General features: G+C 45.2%; 1 protein-coding gene across 4 annotated transcripts in view; it reads left to right on the top strand.

Moving 5' to 3' along the window:
• The first annotated feature begins 621 nt into the window (after nt 1-621).
• The window catches only part of SHC4 (SHC adaptor protein 4), a 128,886-nt gene continuing 115,402 nt past the window's right edge, over nt 622-14,105 (top strand). For 2 of the 4 annotated variants that reach the window (XM_082387361.1, XM_082387360.1), the window contains exon 1: nt 794-1,515. In XM_082387361.1, coding sequence (XP_082243487.1) covers nt 931-1,515 — 585 coding nt within the window. In that variant the 5' untranslated portion in view covers nt 794-930. Of the gene's footprint in view, nt 1,516-14,105 lie in introns of all 4 variants that reach the window. The other 2 variants (XM_082387362.1, XM_082387363.1) reach the window with 2 other exon arrangements.

The following is a 14,105-nucleotide window of genomic DNA, read 5'->3' as shown; positions in this document are numbered from 1 at the left end:
TCAGTCAATTACAGCTATTCTCAGCTTCATTCACTGATTTATTAGCTTGCACACCCAGAGAGAAATTCATTCAGCGAAGTTCATTCATAAAAATTTCAACACTCTGCGTATCATCCTGCACATCTCAGCCTTCTGTTGCGGATAGGCTCCTGAAAGAAGCTCTGAGGGGAGTCGGGGAGGGAGGGAAGCTCGGAGCCAGGGTGGGCAGGCTGGGAGGGGACCTGAGGAACACGGAGGGATCACAAGTCCCTGAAATAATGCGGAGCAGCGCCTGTCACTAGCACTCCTGGCTTGTGGCCCAGAAGGGATGCATGACAAGATCTTCCTGGAGAGGGCAGCCATCAGAAGAAACGAACCCAGGCACAAGGGCCTTTGGCCCACATATACATTTTCTTTTCTCCTTTTATTAAAAATGAGCAATCACTGGAACAAGTAAAGGGTTAATGAGCCAGACATTGCCCCGCCCTGTGGGAACCGGAGGGAGCAGGTTTGAAAGTTCCTGTGTGCAGAAGGGGAGGCTGGGGGGTAGGGGGCGTTAAATATTTCTGCAAGGCTCCCGCACCGCCAGCGATGCGGCGGGACCGGCTGGCCGGGCGCGCGGCCCCGTTCCCTGCCTAAGAGTTGGCCGTGAGCGGTTGCCGCCGCCGCCGCGAGGCTGGGTCCAGGCTTTCCCAACAAGGAATCCAAGGCGAGAACAGCGGGTGCCGCCGCTGGGCCGGGGAGGGACCGAAATCAGCTGGGAAGGCGTTTTGCCCTGGGCTGTTACCCTCGAGGACCCGGAGCCGAGGCGGGCGAGGGCGAGAACGGAGTTGGAGAGGTGGCTGCCGCCAAGTTGCACGGGGCGTTGAGGCGTTTGCTTTCCGCACTGTTTATGTAGCAGACGACGAGGCGATTTATGCAACAGGATCCTGCTTCAGCACTGCCAAGGCTATGCGAGAACGCGGTCCGGACAGCCTGGCAGGACTCGTGCTGTATGTAGGACTCTTCAGGCACCCCGGGATGCTGCACAGGGCCAAGTATAGCCGCTTTCGGAACGAGTCCATCACGTCCTTGGACGAAGGCAGCCCCGGAGGCTCGGCGGGGAACAAGGGCTCGCCGCAACCTCCCTACCCCGCCCTGGCACCTCACCTGCCGGCTGAAGATGCCACCTTGGCGTCCCAGGAGAGCCCCACCCCACTGTGCACCTTGATCCCTCGCATGGCCAGCGTAAAGCTGGCCAACCCAGCCACCTTGCTGAGTCTGAAAAACTTTTGCTTGGGTACCAAAGAGGTACCTCGACTCAAGCTCCAGGAAAGCCAAGACCCGGCTCCCAGCAGCCCTGCTTCCCCTGAAACCAGTCTGAATAGGGCCGTGCCAGCACCTCCGCCTCAGCGGGACGCCCTGGGGCACAGGGCGACCTCTTTAACTCCTGATGCCTGCCCCCTTCCCGGCCCTGGGGAGCCAACCCCCGGGAGCAGGCAGGACAAGCACTTTCTGCAGCACCTGTTGGGGATGGGCATGAACTACTATGTGAGGGTAAGTCCATTTTCCTCTCTGCACTTCTTCTACAAGGGGCACCTTCTCTGCTTTCTGAAAGGGGCTGCACATCACCTGGCCAGGTTCCAGGTTTGGATAAGACACTGTGTAGCTGGAGGGAGGGGAGGAGGGAGGCTGAGCTTATAGGTTTCCCTACAGATATCTGGCCTGTATTGGAGTCACACAACTTTTGGCTCAGGGGCATGAACTGGTGCTAACTCATAGGTAGTTGCCAGGTGTAGGGGCAACTTCTCATAGAGACAGCTGAGATGTCCCCACTGGACTGATCATTCTGGCCAAGAAGACTCAAGAATTTCAAATCTAGTTAGTGATTGAGACCCCATAAATTTTACTGGCCATTGTGTTTCAGTAGAGATTTTTGTGCTAGAGGAATACATGGTGTGTAAGGGACTTGTATTATTCCTGAAAATCTAATTCAGCATTTAACAAACACTTCTCAGAACATGGCTGAGCTTCTAGCCTTGTGCTAGGAGCTAGTCTTAGGTCTTCGGTGCACATTTTTTGTCTTTATTGCCTACGCTGTGCCCACTGGTCCTTGCCCGTGAGCTATGTGCAAAATCAAGGTCTTTACTGGCCTTGCATCTGCCCTTTTCCATTCCGGATCTGGGTAAAAGGAGAATAGAAGATTTGACCCCCGCCCTTCTAGAGCTCACGTTTCAATCGGGGAGACCAACAAACGCATGTGAAATAATAAGAGGACAACATTTAGCAATAGATAGCTGGTGTGAGAATGCTGAGGGAATTCAGAAAAAGGGAAAGGTTGTTGTGGTCTGGGATTCATTCATATGGGAAACCTTCAGGAGAGGGTGCACCTTGGAAGAGCTATCAGATTTTTATTGGCAGAAAGGGGGAGACTCCTGGCAGGGCAAGAATATGAGCAAAGTCCAAATGGCAGGTATCACTGTGGTAGCTGCAGGGGAGCACGACACTGGGCTTCACTGGAGAAGAGAGGGGATGCTGGAGGGTAGTGGGTGATAGAGAGTATGGCTGGCACATAGTTGATGCTCAAACAAATTTGAGTCGAATAAAGACAAATACAGATCTCGGGTAGCTTGGGGAGGAGGGAGCAGCTGACCAAAGCTCTTAATGCCGTATAGGGAGTTTGTAAACACTCTGATTCATAAACAGAAACCATCACAGGTTTGTAGGCCAACTATAACTTGATGAAAGTGGTTTCAAAAAGATCAGTCTGTGAATTTATTTTAGATGGACTGAAGCAGGGAAAAATTAGAGATTTGGAGGCCGATAAGAAAGATACTCTGGGAGTTTAGGCAACCAGGGGATGGGAACGTGGATTAATGTGAAGATGAGAGAAAGGAGATGAATGTAAGAGCCTCTGTGAGAAGCCTCAACAGTCTTGGGTGACTGAGCAGATCACTTCAGATCATAATACACATAACAGAATGGTGACCATTTATTAAGCAGTGGGTAGATTTCTGAGTGTGTTATTGCTATTTATAGAGGTTGTGGATGATTATTGATAAAGGAGTTGTGAGGAATGAAAAATATCTTCAGATGTAAGCCTCAGAATGGGATTGGTGATGTCAGTGATAGAAACAGAATGAGTAGGGAAGGGGGTCATGCTAAGTTTGCTTTCGACATGTTATGTTTAAAGTGATGATATCTGAGTGGTACTAATTTGTGGGTAGCAGTCGTATAAGACCAGCACTCAGGTGAGAAGTCTGATCTGAAAGTAGACATTTGAGAGAGAGCCCAATAACTGTATCACACACAGGCAGTTAAGATCTCAAAGAAGGCCAAATAATGAACACTGGAAGGGTTACAGTGAGAGCAGGCTAGGGCAGCCTAGGTGAATTGATAACAAAAATCTCCAAGGAAGATAAATTTATGAGACACTGAGCTCTTGCCCTCCCTCACAGTGACACAGCTCAAAATGGAAATAGTTACATGTATCTACTAAAAGTTCGTGGGCAGTTCTCATTGGTCAAGCTTAGGCATCTGCCAGGCTCTAATGGAAAAATGTCACTCTCCAAACCCATACTTGGCACCTGCCTTCCCATCACCTAGACATCCTCTACCGTCTGCCTTGCCTTTCCTTCCCTCTTGTACTTCCTTCCACCTCCCCACACCCACACACCTGTACAATTTTAAATGTGAAAGAGTTGCTGTGTGACCTCCATTTTCCTTAGGGAGTGTCGCCACTGGCATTTTAGATGTTTAACGAGGATGCTGACTGTCTTTTCCTGGCAATGATGACTGACCCCAGGAAAAGTGCTGACCCCATGATCCACGTGAATCATACTATGTTGCCAATAGACAGTGACGTGACACCAGTTAACACCTCTTTCAGGAAGTCAAAATACATGGAAAACCCTACTTTATTAATTTTTATAAAACCCTACTTTGAAAGATGGAAGGAACTCAGAAGTTATCAAGTTCAGTGCCTCTGTGAGGAAACTGAAGGCCAGAGAAGTGATTTTTTTTTAAGGCCACATAGGTGAGTCAAAAGGAGAGTTAGCACTAGAACCCAATTGCCCCGTGTGCCAGTCTTTGCTCTTTTCACCACAGATTTTCATCCTGGTTGAGATCCTTCTCAGAATTCTCTTAGGTGTGATGTGAACCAATTTTAAAAGACGAAATGCCAACCTATTAATTTACAGTGAAAAATATTGTGCCAAGTAAACCAAAATTGTGATCCCATCTGTAGGAAAATGCACATAGAAAGATTTAAATCAAAGGTTTCTTGGTGATGATGGAAGCAGAGCAGAGAAGCGAGAGAGACATTCTTTTTTAAAAAATTTATTTTATAAAGGTAACACTTGTTTATAACATTATATGTTTCATGTGTACAACATTATATTTCTACTTCTGTATACACTACAGTGTGCTCACACCAAAAGTTTAGTTTCCATCCATCACCATACAGTTGACCCCTTTACCCATTTCGCCGCCTGCCCCCCCGCTCTGATAACCTGTACTCTGTTCTCTGTATCTACATGTGTTGCTTTGTTTATTTTTGTTTGTTTGTGTTTTATATTCCACATATGAATGAAATCATATGGTATTTGCCTTCTCTGTCTGACTTATTTCACTTAGCATAATACTCTTAAAGTCCATCCACATTGCTGCAAATGGCAAGATTTCTTTCTTTTTTATGGCTAATATTCCAGTGTGTGTGTGTGTGTGTGTGTGTGTATATATATATATATATATATATGTGCCACATCTTCTTTATCCACTCATCCGTTGCTGGGCACTGAGGTTGCTTCCATACCTTGGCTAATATAAACAATGCTGTGATGAACATCGCGGTGCATATATCTTTTTGAGTTAGTGTTTTGAATTCTTTGGATAAATACCCAGAAGTGATGTTTCTAGATCGTATAGTAGTTCTATTTTAAAATTTTTTAGGAACTTCCATACTGTTCTCCATAGTGGCTGTACCAATTTACATTCCCACCAACATTGTTTGAGGGTTCCCTTTTCTCCACACCCTCTCCAGCATTTACTGTTGGTAGATTTTTTGATGATGGCCATTCTGACTGGTATGAGGTGATAGAGATATTCTTGATGGCTAGTGGACATAGGGGCAACTCTTTTAGGCAAAAGGCAGCCACATATTCTACTCTCTTATCCACATCATGTGACTGCTCCTCTCTTTGCCCAAATTTATTTTATTCATTCTCTCATCTATTGAAAAAATATGTACTGTGAACCAATTATGTGACAGGAACTGTTCCAGGCCTTGGGCATACATCAGTGAATTAAGAGACCAGGTCTAAGCCCTCATGGAACTTACATTCCAGTGAGGGAAGTTGAGCCATGATTGAATAAACAAGTAAATATAATATGTCACATGTAATAAGTGCTAGGGAGCAATAAAGCAGGGGAAGTAAGAAAGGCAGTTATTGGGTAGAGATGGAGGATACTGTATTCTTCCTGGGTAAAAATGGCATAGTTAGAGCTACTTTTAAGTTTGTCTTGCATCTTTTATCTTCACATTAGGGACTTTATTTGCCATCTACTCTAAGTTAGAGTTGACTTTGGATAAAATATGCTTTTAAAAAGGACTCTTCTTTTGGTCTTATGATGTAGAATCAATTTTACACCTGAGAATACTTGATGAATCCTGAGCACCTATTTTTGAGTAACTTTCTTTTAAGCTCAGAACTTGAATCCCCTGAAGGTCTCTCAAGGAAGGTGGGCTAGCAAACCATTCTTTGAGAGATATCAAGTTAGAAATGGACAGCCAGACTGGGTCTGGGCAAAGTAGTGAGGTGGGTGAAGTCTGTTAAATGTAGCCAAATGGTGACATTTGTTCCCACCATAAGATTAAGTTTCATTTCTTTATGAGATCTTCCCAAGTCCCTTCATCTAGCAACAAACATTCATGTGGAGGTCTCCCAGGTGCCCAACGTGGTCTGTGCATGGTGAGCGTGGAAAATATACAACATGACCAGTGCTCGCGTGTCTAAAATGAGAGGACTGGTCTGTATGGCCTTTAAGGTGCCCCCATCACCAGCATTTTTCTTCTTCTTCCAGTTTTATTGAGATATAATTGACATACAGCACTGTATAAGTTAAAGGTGTACAGTGTCATTATCTGACTTACATACATCATGAAATGATCACCACAGTAAGTTTAGTGACCATCCATCACCTCACATAGATACAAAATAAAAGAAAAAGAAAGAAATACTTTTTCCTTGTGATGAGAAGTCGTAGGATTTACTCTCTTAACCACTTTCATACATAATGTACCATCACCAGCATTTAAAGGCACTAAGGCTCCTTTCTCCACATGGGAGGTATTTAAATGTTAGTTTCCTTTCCCACATCCAGTCCATAGATTGCCTACAGATTAATTCAAAGACTAAATAAGGTAGAGGCAAAGAAACTAACCTGGATAGAACTGCCACAGGTAAGCACGGTAGTTCTCACAATAACCCTCTGAGGAAGGCTCTTTTCTCCAGCTGGGGGCACAAAGACCCCAAGAGTTTGTCGTCTACCCTACACTTTACACCTTACGTAAGTAGCAGGCTGAGAATTCAAATCCAGGTTTGTCTCACTCCAGTGCTTGTCTTCTTCCCACCCTCTCCCCTTACCTCTGAGCAAGTCAGGCAGTCCTGCAGGTTCGTAAATAGAGTAGCACAGATGAAGGACCACGCTGGGCAGGAGAGCTTTATTATAGGACCAACCCATAGAATTTGTCCGCTTGCATTCATTTGCATGATTTCAGTCTCCTCACTTCAGCCTCACCCAGCCCAACCGTTTCCCCAGACGGTATTAGTGTCCTAGGGCTGTTGTAACAAGTATCACAAACTGAGTGACTTATAACCAGAGGCATTTATTCTCTCTCAGTTCTGGAGGCTAGAAGTCTGAAATCAAGCTATCGGGAAGACCATGATCTCTCTGAAGGCTCTCAGAGAGGATCCTTCATTGCCTCTTCTAGCTTCTGGGGGCTGCTAGCAATCCTTGGCATTCCTTGGCTTATAGATGCATGGCTCCAGTCTCCGCCTTCATCTTCACATGGCTTTCTCTCCTGTGTGTCCAAGGACACTGGTCATTAAATTAGGGCTCACACTACTCCATTATGACTTCATCTTAACTTGATTATATCTGCAAAGGCTCAGCTTTCAAATAAGGCCACATTCATAGGTTCTGGGGGTTAAGACTTCACCTTATCCTTTTGAGCAATGCAATTCAACCCTTAACAGTCCCCAAGAACATTTACTGCAATGTGTTTGTCCACAGAGACTTTCTTGGGTATTGGGCTCATCAGCTTTGTGTGCAAATATGATCTTTTTTACTTCCTTTGTAAATCTCACGGTATAGTCTCACCATCCTGAAGCTGTAGACTAGTATTGTCTACTGTCTATTGTCTATACTAGATGTGGTCGACGGTACTACAATGTTCTGTCTGCCCCAAGTGTCTTTTCTGCAGGAGAGCACTGGTCTAGGAATTATGAGATCTGGGTTAAAGTAATGGCTCTGACACTAGCCAGCTGTGTGACCTGGGGTGAGTCATTTCACCTCCTCATTTTCTCATATTTAAAACAAGAGTTTGAATAGAATGCTGCCTAAAATCCTGAGACCCCAGGTCTCCTTTCCCACTGGTCTGAAATCTCCTTCTATTAGGATCTCTTTTCTGAAGGAAATAACTTTTCACATCTTTGTCTTAATAGAGAAGAGATGGAATGTCCTTAGCACCCTCTTACTAACACTGAGCTGGCTTCACCAGTAAAGCAGAAACATTGCACTGGCATGGGTGCAGGTGGTCAAAATTTTAAGAGAGATGGTGAGATAGGAGTCACATGGAACAGCATCCAAGTGTGGGATTCCAGGGAGGAGCGGAGGACGGACAGGTCCATGGGGAAGGCCAGGGTGAATGCTGGTGGCCGGCACTCTGGGACCGTGGCCTAGCTCACGTGGTCTAGCTGGCCGGGTCCTGCTGGGGCTTGGTGTCCAATCTGAGGTCTGTAGGAGCAGCAGGAGTTAACCCTTCTCTGTTCTCTCTGGACAAAAGTGATAAGAGAAAAAGGCCCTGCCACACACATAGACAGTCTGGTAACTCTAACCTTGAAAGAGGAAGATTTCTAACCCTGGGAAACCCTTGAAGAAACTGTCCCATGGTTTATGCAAAATAAAGGCAGACCTTGATGGTGTGGATCAGGTGCCCAGAGCTAATGGAGGTGCTTTCTGCCTCTGCTAATTTCCCTTTTCTCAAAGTTATTGGTGGTTAAAAGAGACGTGATACGGGTGGGAGGAAATAATTCCAGCTAAAACTGACAATTTGGCATAGAGGGTATTATATTTCCTTCCTGTTTCTTTCTTGAAGTAGATGAAGAAGTAGATTCTTCTAGAACTTAGGAAAATCCTGGTAGATTTGACCTGTTGTTCCTATTCACTTTAAACTCTCACACATCCCTTGATCTGACCAGTCCTTGACCACCCCTGACCACTAGAACATTAATTGGAATACAGAGTTTCAGAGATCACCAGGTCCAAAACCTTCATTTTGCAGTTGAGGAAAGAGGCTCAGAGATGTGAAGTGACTTGCCCCAAGCCACACAGCAACTTAGTGGTGGAGCCCAGACAAGAGCTCCCAGTTCTGTCTACAACACTCTTTTTTTTTTTCTATTGAAGTATATTTGATTTATAATGTCGTGTTAGTTTCAGGTGTACAGCACAGTGATTCAGTTATACATACATATATATATATATGTGTGTGTGTGTGTATATATATATATATACATATATATATATATGTATAACTGATATATATATTCTTTTTCAAATTCTTTTCCCTTATAGGTTATTACAAAATATTGAGTATAGTTCTCTGTGCTATACAGTAAGTCCTTGTTGGTTATCTCTTTTATATATTGCAGTGTGTATGTCCAACACTCTATTTTCTGCCCCTATCTTGCTTCACCTTCCCTCACTCCCCAGAGTAAATGCGCTATGTCAAACATGTCTACTTGATTGAAATGTTGAGTGTATGTGTTTTTTTAAACACCAGAATAAAAACTTTTTTCTAATAGGAAAACTATTTTTATAAAGCAGTGAGAAGGAAAAAGAGAACAAGGAAGAGTGGCAAGGAGGCCAAAGTGCAGTGGCTTTGCCAGTTTTACCCTTTTGTTTATGGAGGTCCCTGTGGGTGGCAACGTGTCCACGTTGGACCAGGACTTGTACAACATGCATGGACTGGCCCCGTTTCATTCATCTTCTGAAACCCTTTGGGGTCATTTCCCTAATGTGGCTTTTCCTCTCACTTCCATTTTCATATTACTTTAAAGCCAATACCATGTCATCACATGGGTTGGATTGAACCAACCCTGTTTCCCAATGTGACAGTCCCATCACAAGGAGAGTGATCTAAATGACACACACAGCTCACAGGGCAAGGCCATTTCACAGTTTCTTCCCCAGAGCAGGAGTATGAGGTAGCTGGGGTCTCTTATCCTCTCCTAAGAGATACAAGCTTTGGATCTCAAGGAGGTCTGGTCAGATTTGCAATGAAGTATTAAGATCACGGTGACCAAAAGATGCAGGCCTCAATGCTGCATGCAAATAGCTGCTACATGAAAAGATTGCATCTGAAACAGGAGAGTTTTGTGAAGGGGTATTTGGAAAAGTCAAGAGGCCTCAAGGAGCTGGATTTTTGAAAACATTTGTTGGGAGCATCATATGAAAATTTATTGATAGCATAACAATGATGATAAAGAAGTATAAATTTGCAACCATTAGCTCGGGTGTACAAGGGATGTCATTAAAATATATATGTATTTAAAATCACATGAAATCCAACACCAAGCCCTCTCTTGTTTGTTTGACAATACTTTCAATTTTGATCACTATTTGTCCCCCAATCTCAGGATCACGTAATGAATCAAGGGGCTTATTTTGCACCCCTAAATGGGGGAAAGGTCTCTGAGCTTCAGTTCGTTGTTTATCGATGGTCCCCTAAAGGCAGGAGCACCCCTGCATCTAGACCTCCCCTTGTCCACTAGGATGTTTACTCATTCTGGGAGCCCCTTGTGAGAATCCAGCCTCTCTAGCTCCCCCTCCAGCCGTTCCCCTCCAGAGGCCTTTTACTTCCCTGGAGCCTGACCAGGATGCAGGTTAGGGGTCTGTAATGCTTAGAGGCCCACCAATATCAACCACCCATCGCCTTCCCATTTATGCCCCTGAAGAACAGGGATGACAGATGGCGAAAGCAAGTTCATGGGAAATCCAGAAGCAACCAGCAACCAAAAGGGTGTGATTGTGGGAAGACACAGCACAAGGGCAGGGAGGAGAGGGCAGACATTTAAGGCTAAGGAAGGATGGAATGAAGTTGAAGGAGCTGCTCCCATTTGTCAGGGTTAGACACTGGCAGCCAAGGATTCTGAAGGAAAATGAGGCCGAAGGCAGTTCTTGGGAGGAATTGGAAATCTTGTTGCCCGTGGGAGGTTCATGGGATTGAGAGAGGGAGGGAGAGAGGGAAAAGAATGCAGAGTACAGGCAGTGCCTACCCAGAAAAGAATCTGGAACACAGAGGTCATAAACCAACAGTTTAGCGATATATTTTGTTTGGCCAAATTAGAAAAAAAAAAAATTTCTCTGGATTAGTGCCAACGTTTAAAAACGAAGACATTCCACATAAAACTCTGGATTTCTGGCTTCTTAGAAGAGCTGGCAGCACCAGGCTGACCACATTGTCAACAGATGACCAGAGCTGGGGCCTGAGCCACGGTCCCACCCAGTTTCACTCACTTACATCACCTGTCTGCCCCCCGAAGGTGGCTGAGTTTGCATACCCACCTGTAACGTTATCTTTCATTTTCCAATTCAGAATACCTGGGAGAGAAGCTGAGAATGGCTTCTTCGTGGGCAAAATAGCAGGGCTTCTTTCTTTTATGCAGGGCATGGGACAGAGTACTGGGAATGGGTGAGACCCAGGAGACCGGGATCTGGCTTTCTCAACTCAGAGATCCTCTTCCCATCCTAACAAAGCTGCAGAGTTTTCAAGAGTGGTGGAGCTCCAGGACTAGTACAGGCTGTCCCTATTTTGTGAAGATGTGTCAGGCAAAGTTGGTTTGTATATCAGTTCTTTGTTACAAAGAATTTTCCCAGAGAAAGAATGTTAAAGGTTGATAAAGTTTTCTCATCTGGCTAGGGAGAGGATTAGATGAAGTTGTATACGTACAAAGCTTAGCGCAGAGCTTGTCACGTGGTAAGTCCCAGGTGGAGGGAGGAGAATGAACTTTCAGAGGTCTAGGTGTGCCTCTGGGCAAAAGAAATCTGAAATAGACTAACTTTGATTTTGGTGTTTTACCATCTCCCTTTGGCATCTTTTCTCCCAGCCAGCAGTGCCACCCCCATGGAACTTTCATCCCTAAGCCTTCCCTACGGTGCTCACCAGGGCAGGCCTGCCCTCTTCTCTAAAGTTGCCTAGTATTCCTTTACTAGTCAGCATTCCTCTTCCCTCAGTGCAGCAGAGGGAAAAGCATTTGCTTTTGGAAAATATTTATGACTTCATCGCATCTTCATTGTAGTATTTCCCAAAGTTTGCCAGGAGCCAACTAGATCAGTCAAAAATACTTGCTAAAAGTGCAGATTCTCTGCCCCCCTGTCCCCATTCTGAACTTGCTGGATCTGAATCTCTGAGGCTGGGGCCCTGAAACCTGCATGTTAAACAAGCTTCCTATGCACAGATTTTCTGATGCACAGAAAATTTGGGAACCTCTGCTGAGTCCAGTTAGTACGGTAGTTCTCAGCCAGGGATGATTTTGCCACTCAGGGGACATTTGGCAACACCTGGAGACATTTTTAGTGGTCATAACGGGGGAGGGGGAGGAGGCGCTACTGGTCTTTAGAGACTAGAGGCCAGGGATGGGGGCTAAACACACTACAGTGCACGGGAGATCCCCCCCAACGCAGAATTCTCAGGCCCGACCTGTCAACAGCACTGAGGCTGAGAAACCCTGAGTCAGAGGGATGAAGCACGTAAACCTGGGCTGTGCATTAGGAGGTAATTGTGGCTAAAAGAATCAACACCTGCTTCAGCATTGAACTTGTAAAAATCTAACCTAACGTAGTTCTGATTTCCTCAGGCTTTCTCCTTTACCCTCTCTTAAATCCACAGAGTCTCTAAAATTACAGTTCACTCTCTTACCTCCACCCAAGCAATACTCCTCTGGCTTCCATATCAGGATCTCAGATGGTGGGAATGAGAGTGGGAGGGGGGGGGGCCTACATTATTATGACTCAGCTGTACATCAGGTATGTCCACATTGGCAGCAGATTCGACCTTAACTCAGGTGTGCTCTGGGCTAAATGGCATTTATAGGCTAAGTTGGTATCCTAACCAGGGTATCCTACCATTACTTGTACCTTCATTTCTATAGGGAAATGCCTTCAGGGTTTTAACAGCTAACTTACAAGTAGATTTTAAGAACCGAGCCTGTCTTGGATTGGAAACTTCCTCTAGTTAGAGGGAAGGAAGTGCCAGAAAGCAAGCAACTTGAGCAAAAAGTCTGTATGCTGTAAGTGTAACCCCAGAAATTAGATTTTTCCCCTCAGTGTCATCAGAGAATAATTTATATGAATCATTCACTGGGATATGGTGAATGTATAATTCATTTTTTTTTTTACCTAGTGCCAACTCCAGGTCCTTGAAAGACATTGTCCCTCCCTGTCCTCTGTTCTCAGTATGGCTCTTTTTTTTTTTTTTTAACATCTTTATTGGCGTATAATTGCTTTACAATGGTGTGTTGGTTTCTGCTTTATAACAAAGTGAATCAGCTATACATACACATACATCCTCATATCTCCTCCCTCTTGCATCTCCCTCCCACCCTCCTTATCCCACCCCACTAGGTGGACACAAAGCACCGAGCTGATCTCCCTGTGCTACAGCAGGGCTCTTTTAACCCTGGACTCAGGATTCAGACTGATTCATTGACTACAAAGTTCTGTTTCATAGTGAGTTAAGTGATCCAAGGTCACAGGGCTCATGAGCGGTCAAGCAAGGGCTACAATTCAGGTCTCCCGACTCCCAAGTCAGGGCTCTTTTCACTACCTTTTGTGAATAAGATGTAACCTTGCATGAGGAGGTTACAGTATGAAAGAAGAGCAAAGGTGTCCACACAAGTTCCTGTAATATAAGGCAGGGCATAATAGATGACACCAAAGTGACACGAGTAAAATGTGTGGGAGTGCAGGGAGGAAAGGGGACTCCTTTGAGGTGATCATAGAAGGTTTCATGAAGGACGAGGCATCGTAACTGAGTCTTGAGAAATGGGTGGAGTTTCCATAGGCAGAGATGGAGGAAGAGCATTATAGGCAAAGAACATGACAGGGGTGAAGGCATGGAGGCAGGAAAGTGGAGGATGTGTTTGGAGAATAGAGAGTACTTGGATCCGGTTAGACCGTGCGTTAGGTATATGCTGGAGATCAGAGCATGGGCTGGTGCTATAACAAATTTGTATAGTATCTGAAAAGTTGAGTTTTCCAACAGGAAACCATTGAAAGTCTTTTGAATGGGGGAATGACAAACTCGGAGGTATGTTTTAGAAAGATTATATGGGCTGCAGTGCTCAGAGAGGACCCAAAAGGAGGGAGGTTGAAGAAAGGAAGCCCAGGTGAGAAGCGGGCTGGGAACAAAGGCAGTGCCAATAGAAACAAGAAAAGATGTGAGACCCACTTGGTGAGGAAGGGCGGAGGCCAGAAGGGTTTGGGCGTCAGGGGTGAATTCCATTTCACATGTGCTGCTTTCAAGGTGACCTCAAAGCATCCAGGTGGAACTCTCCAGAAGAAAATAGAACGGTTAGGACTAAGGAGAAATTATTTTTGTTGCTGTTGGCATCAAGGCCCAGGGAATGGACAAGGCTACCAAAGGGAGAGTGTAGAGCAGGGGGTAGAAGAGGGTTTTGGGGATGCCACATTGAAGTATTCTGTGGAGGGGGAGGAAGAACAGGCCTTGGTGACAGAACTAGCAGGCATGCAGAGCAGGATGGAGAGAGGACAGGGTCATCTAGGGAGAAGGAGGAGAGAGTTTCGGGGAGAGAGAGGTTGAATGAAAGAGTGTCAAGCCCATGGAGGATTCAAGGAAGATGAGAACT

This window comes from Balaenoptera borealis (genome assembly GCF_965194805.1).
Source record: "Balaenoptera borealis genome assembly, chromosome: 3".
Lineage (NCBI taxonomy): Eukaryota > Metazoa > Chordata > Mammalia > Artiodactyla > Balaenopteridae > Balaenoptera > Balaenoptera borealis.
The sequence above is the reverse complement of the archived record's forward strand: the minus strand, read 5'-3'. Positions and strand labels throughout refer to the sequence as shown.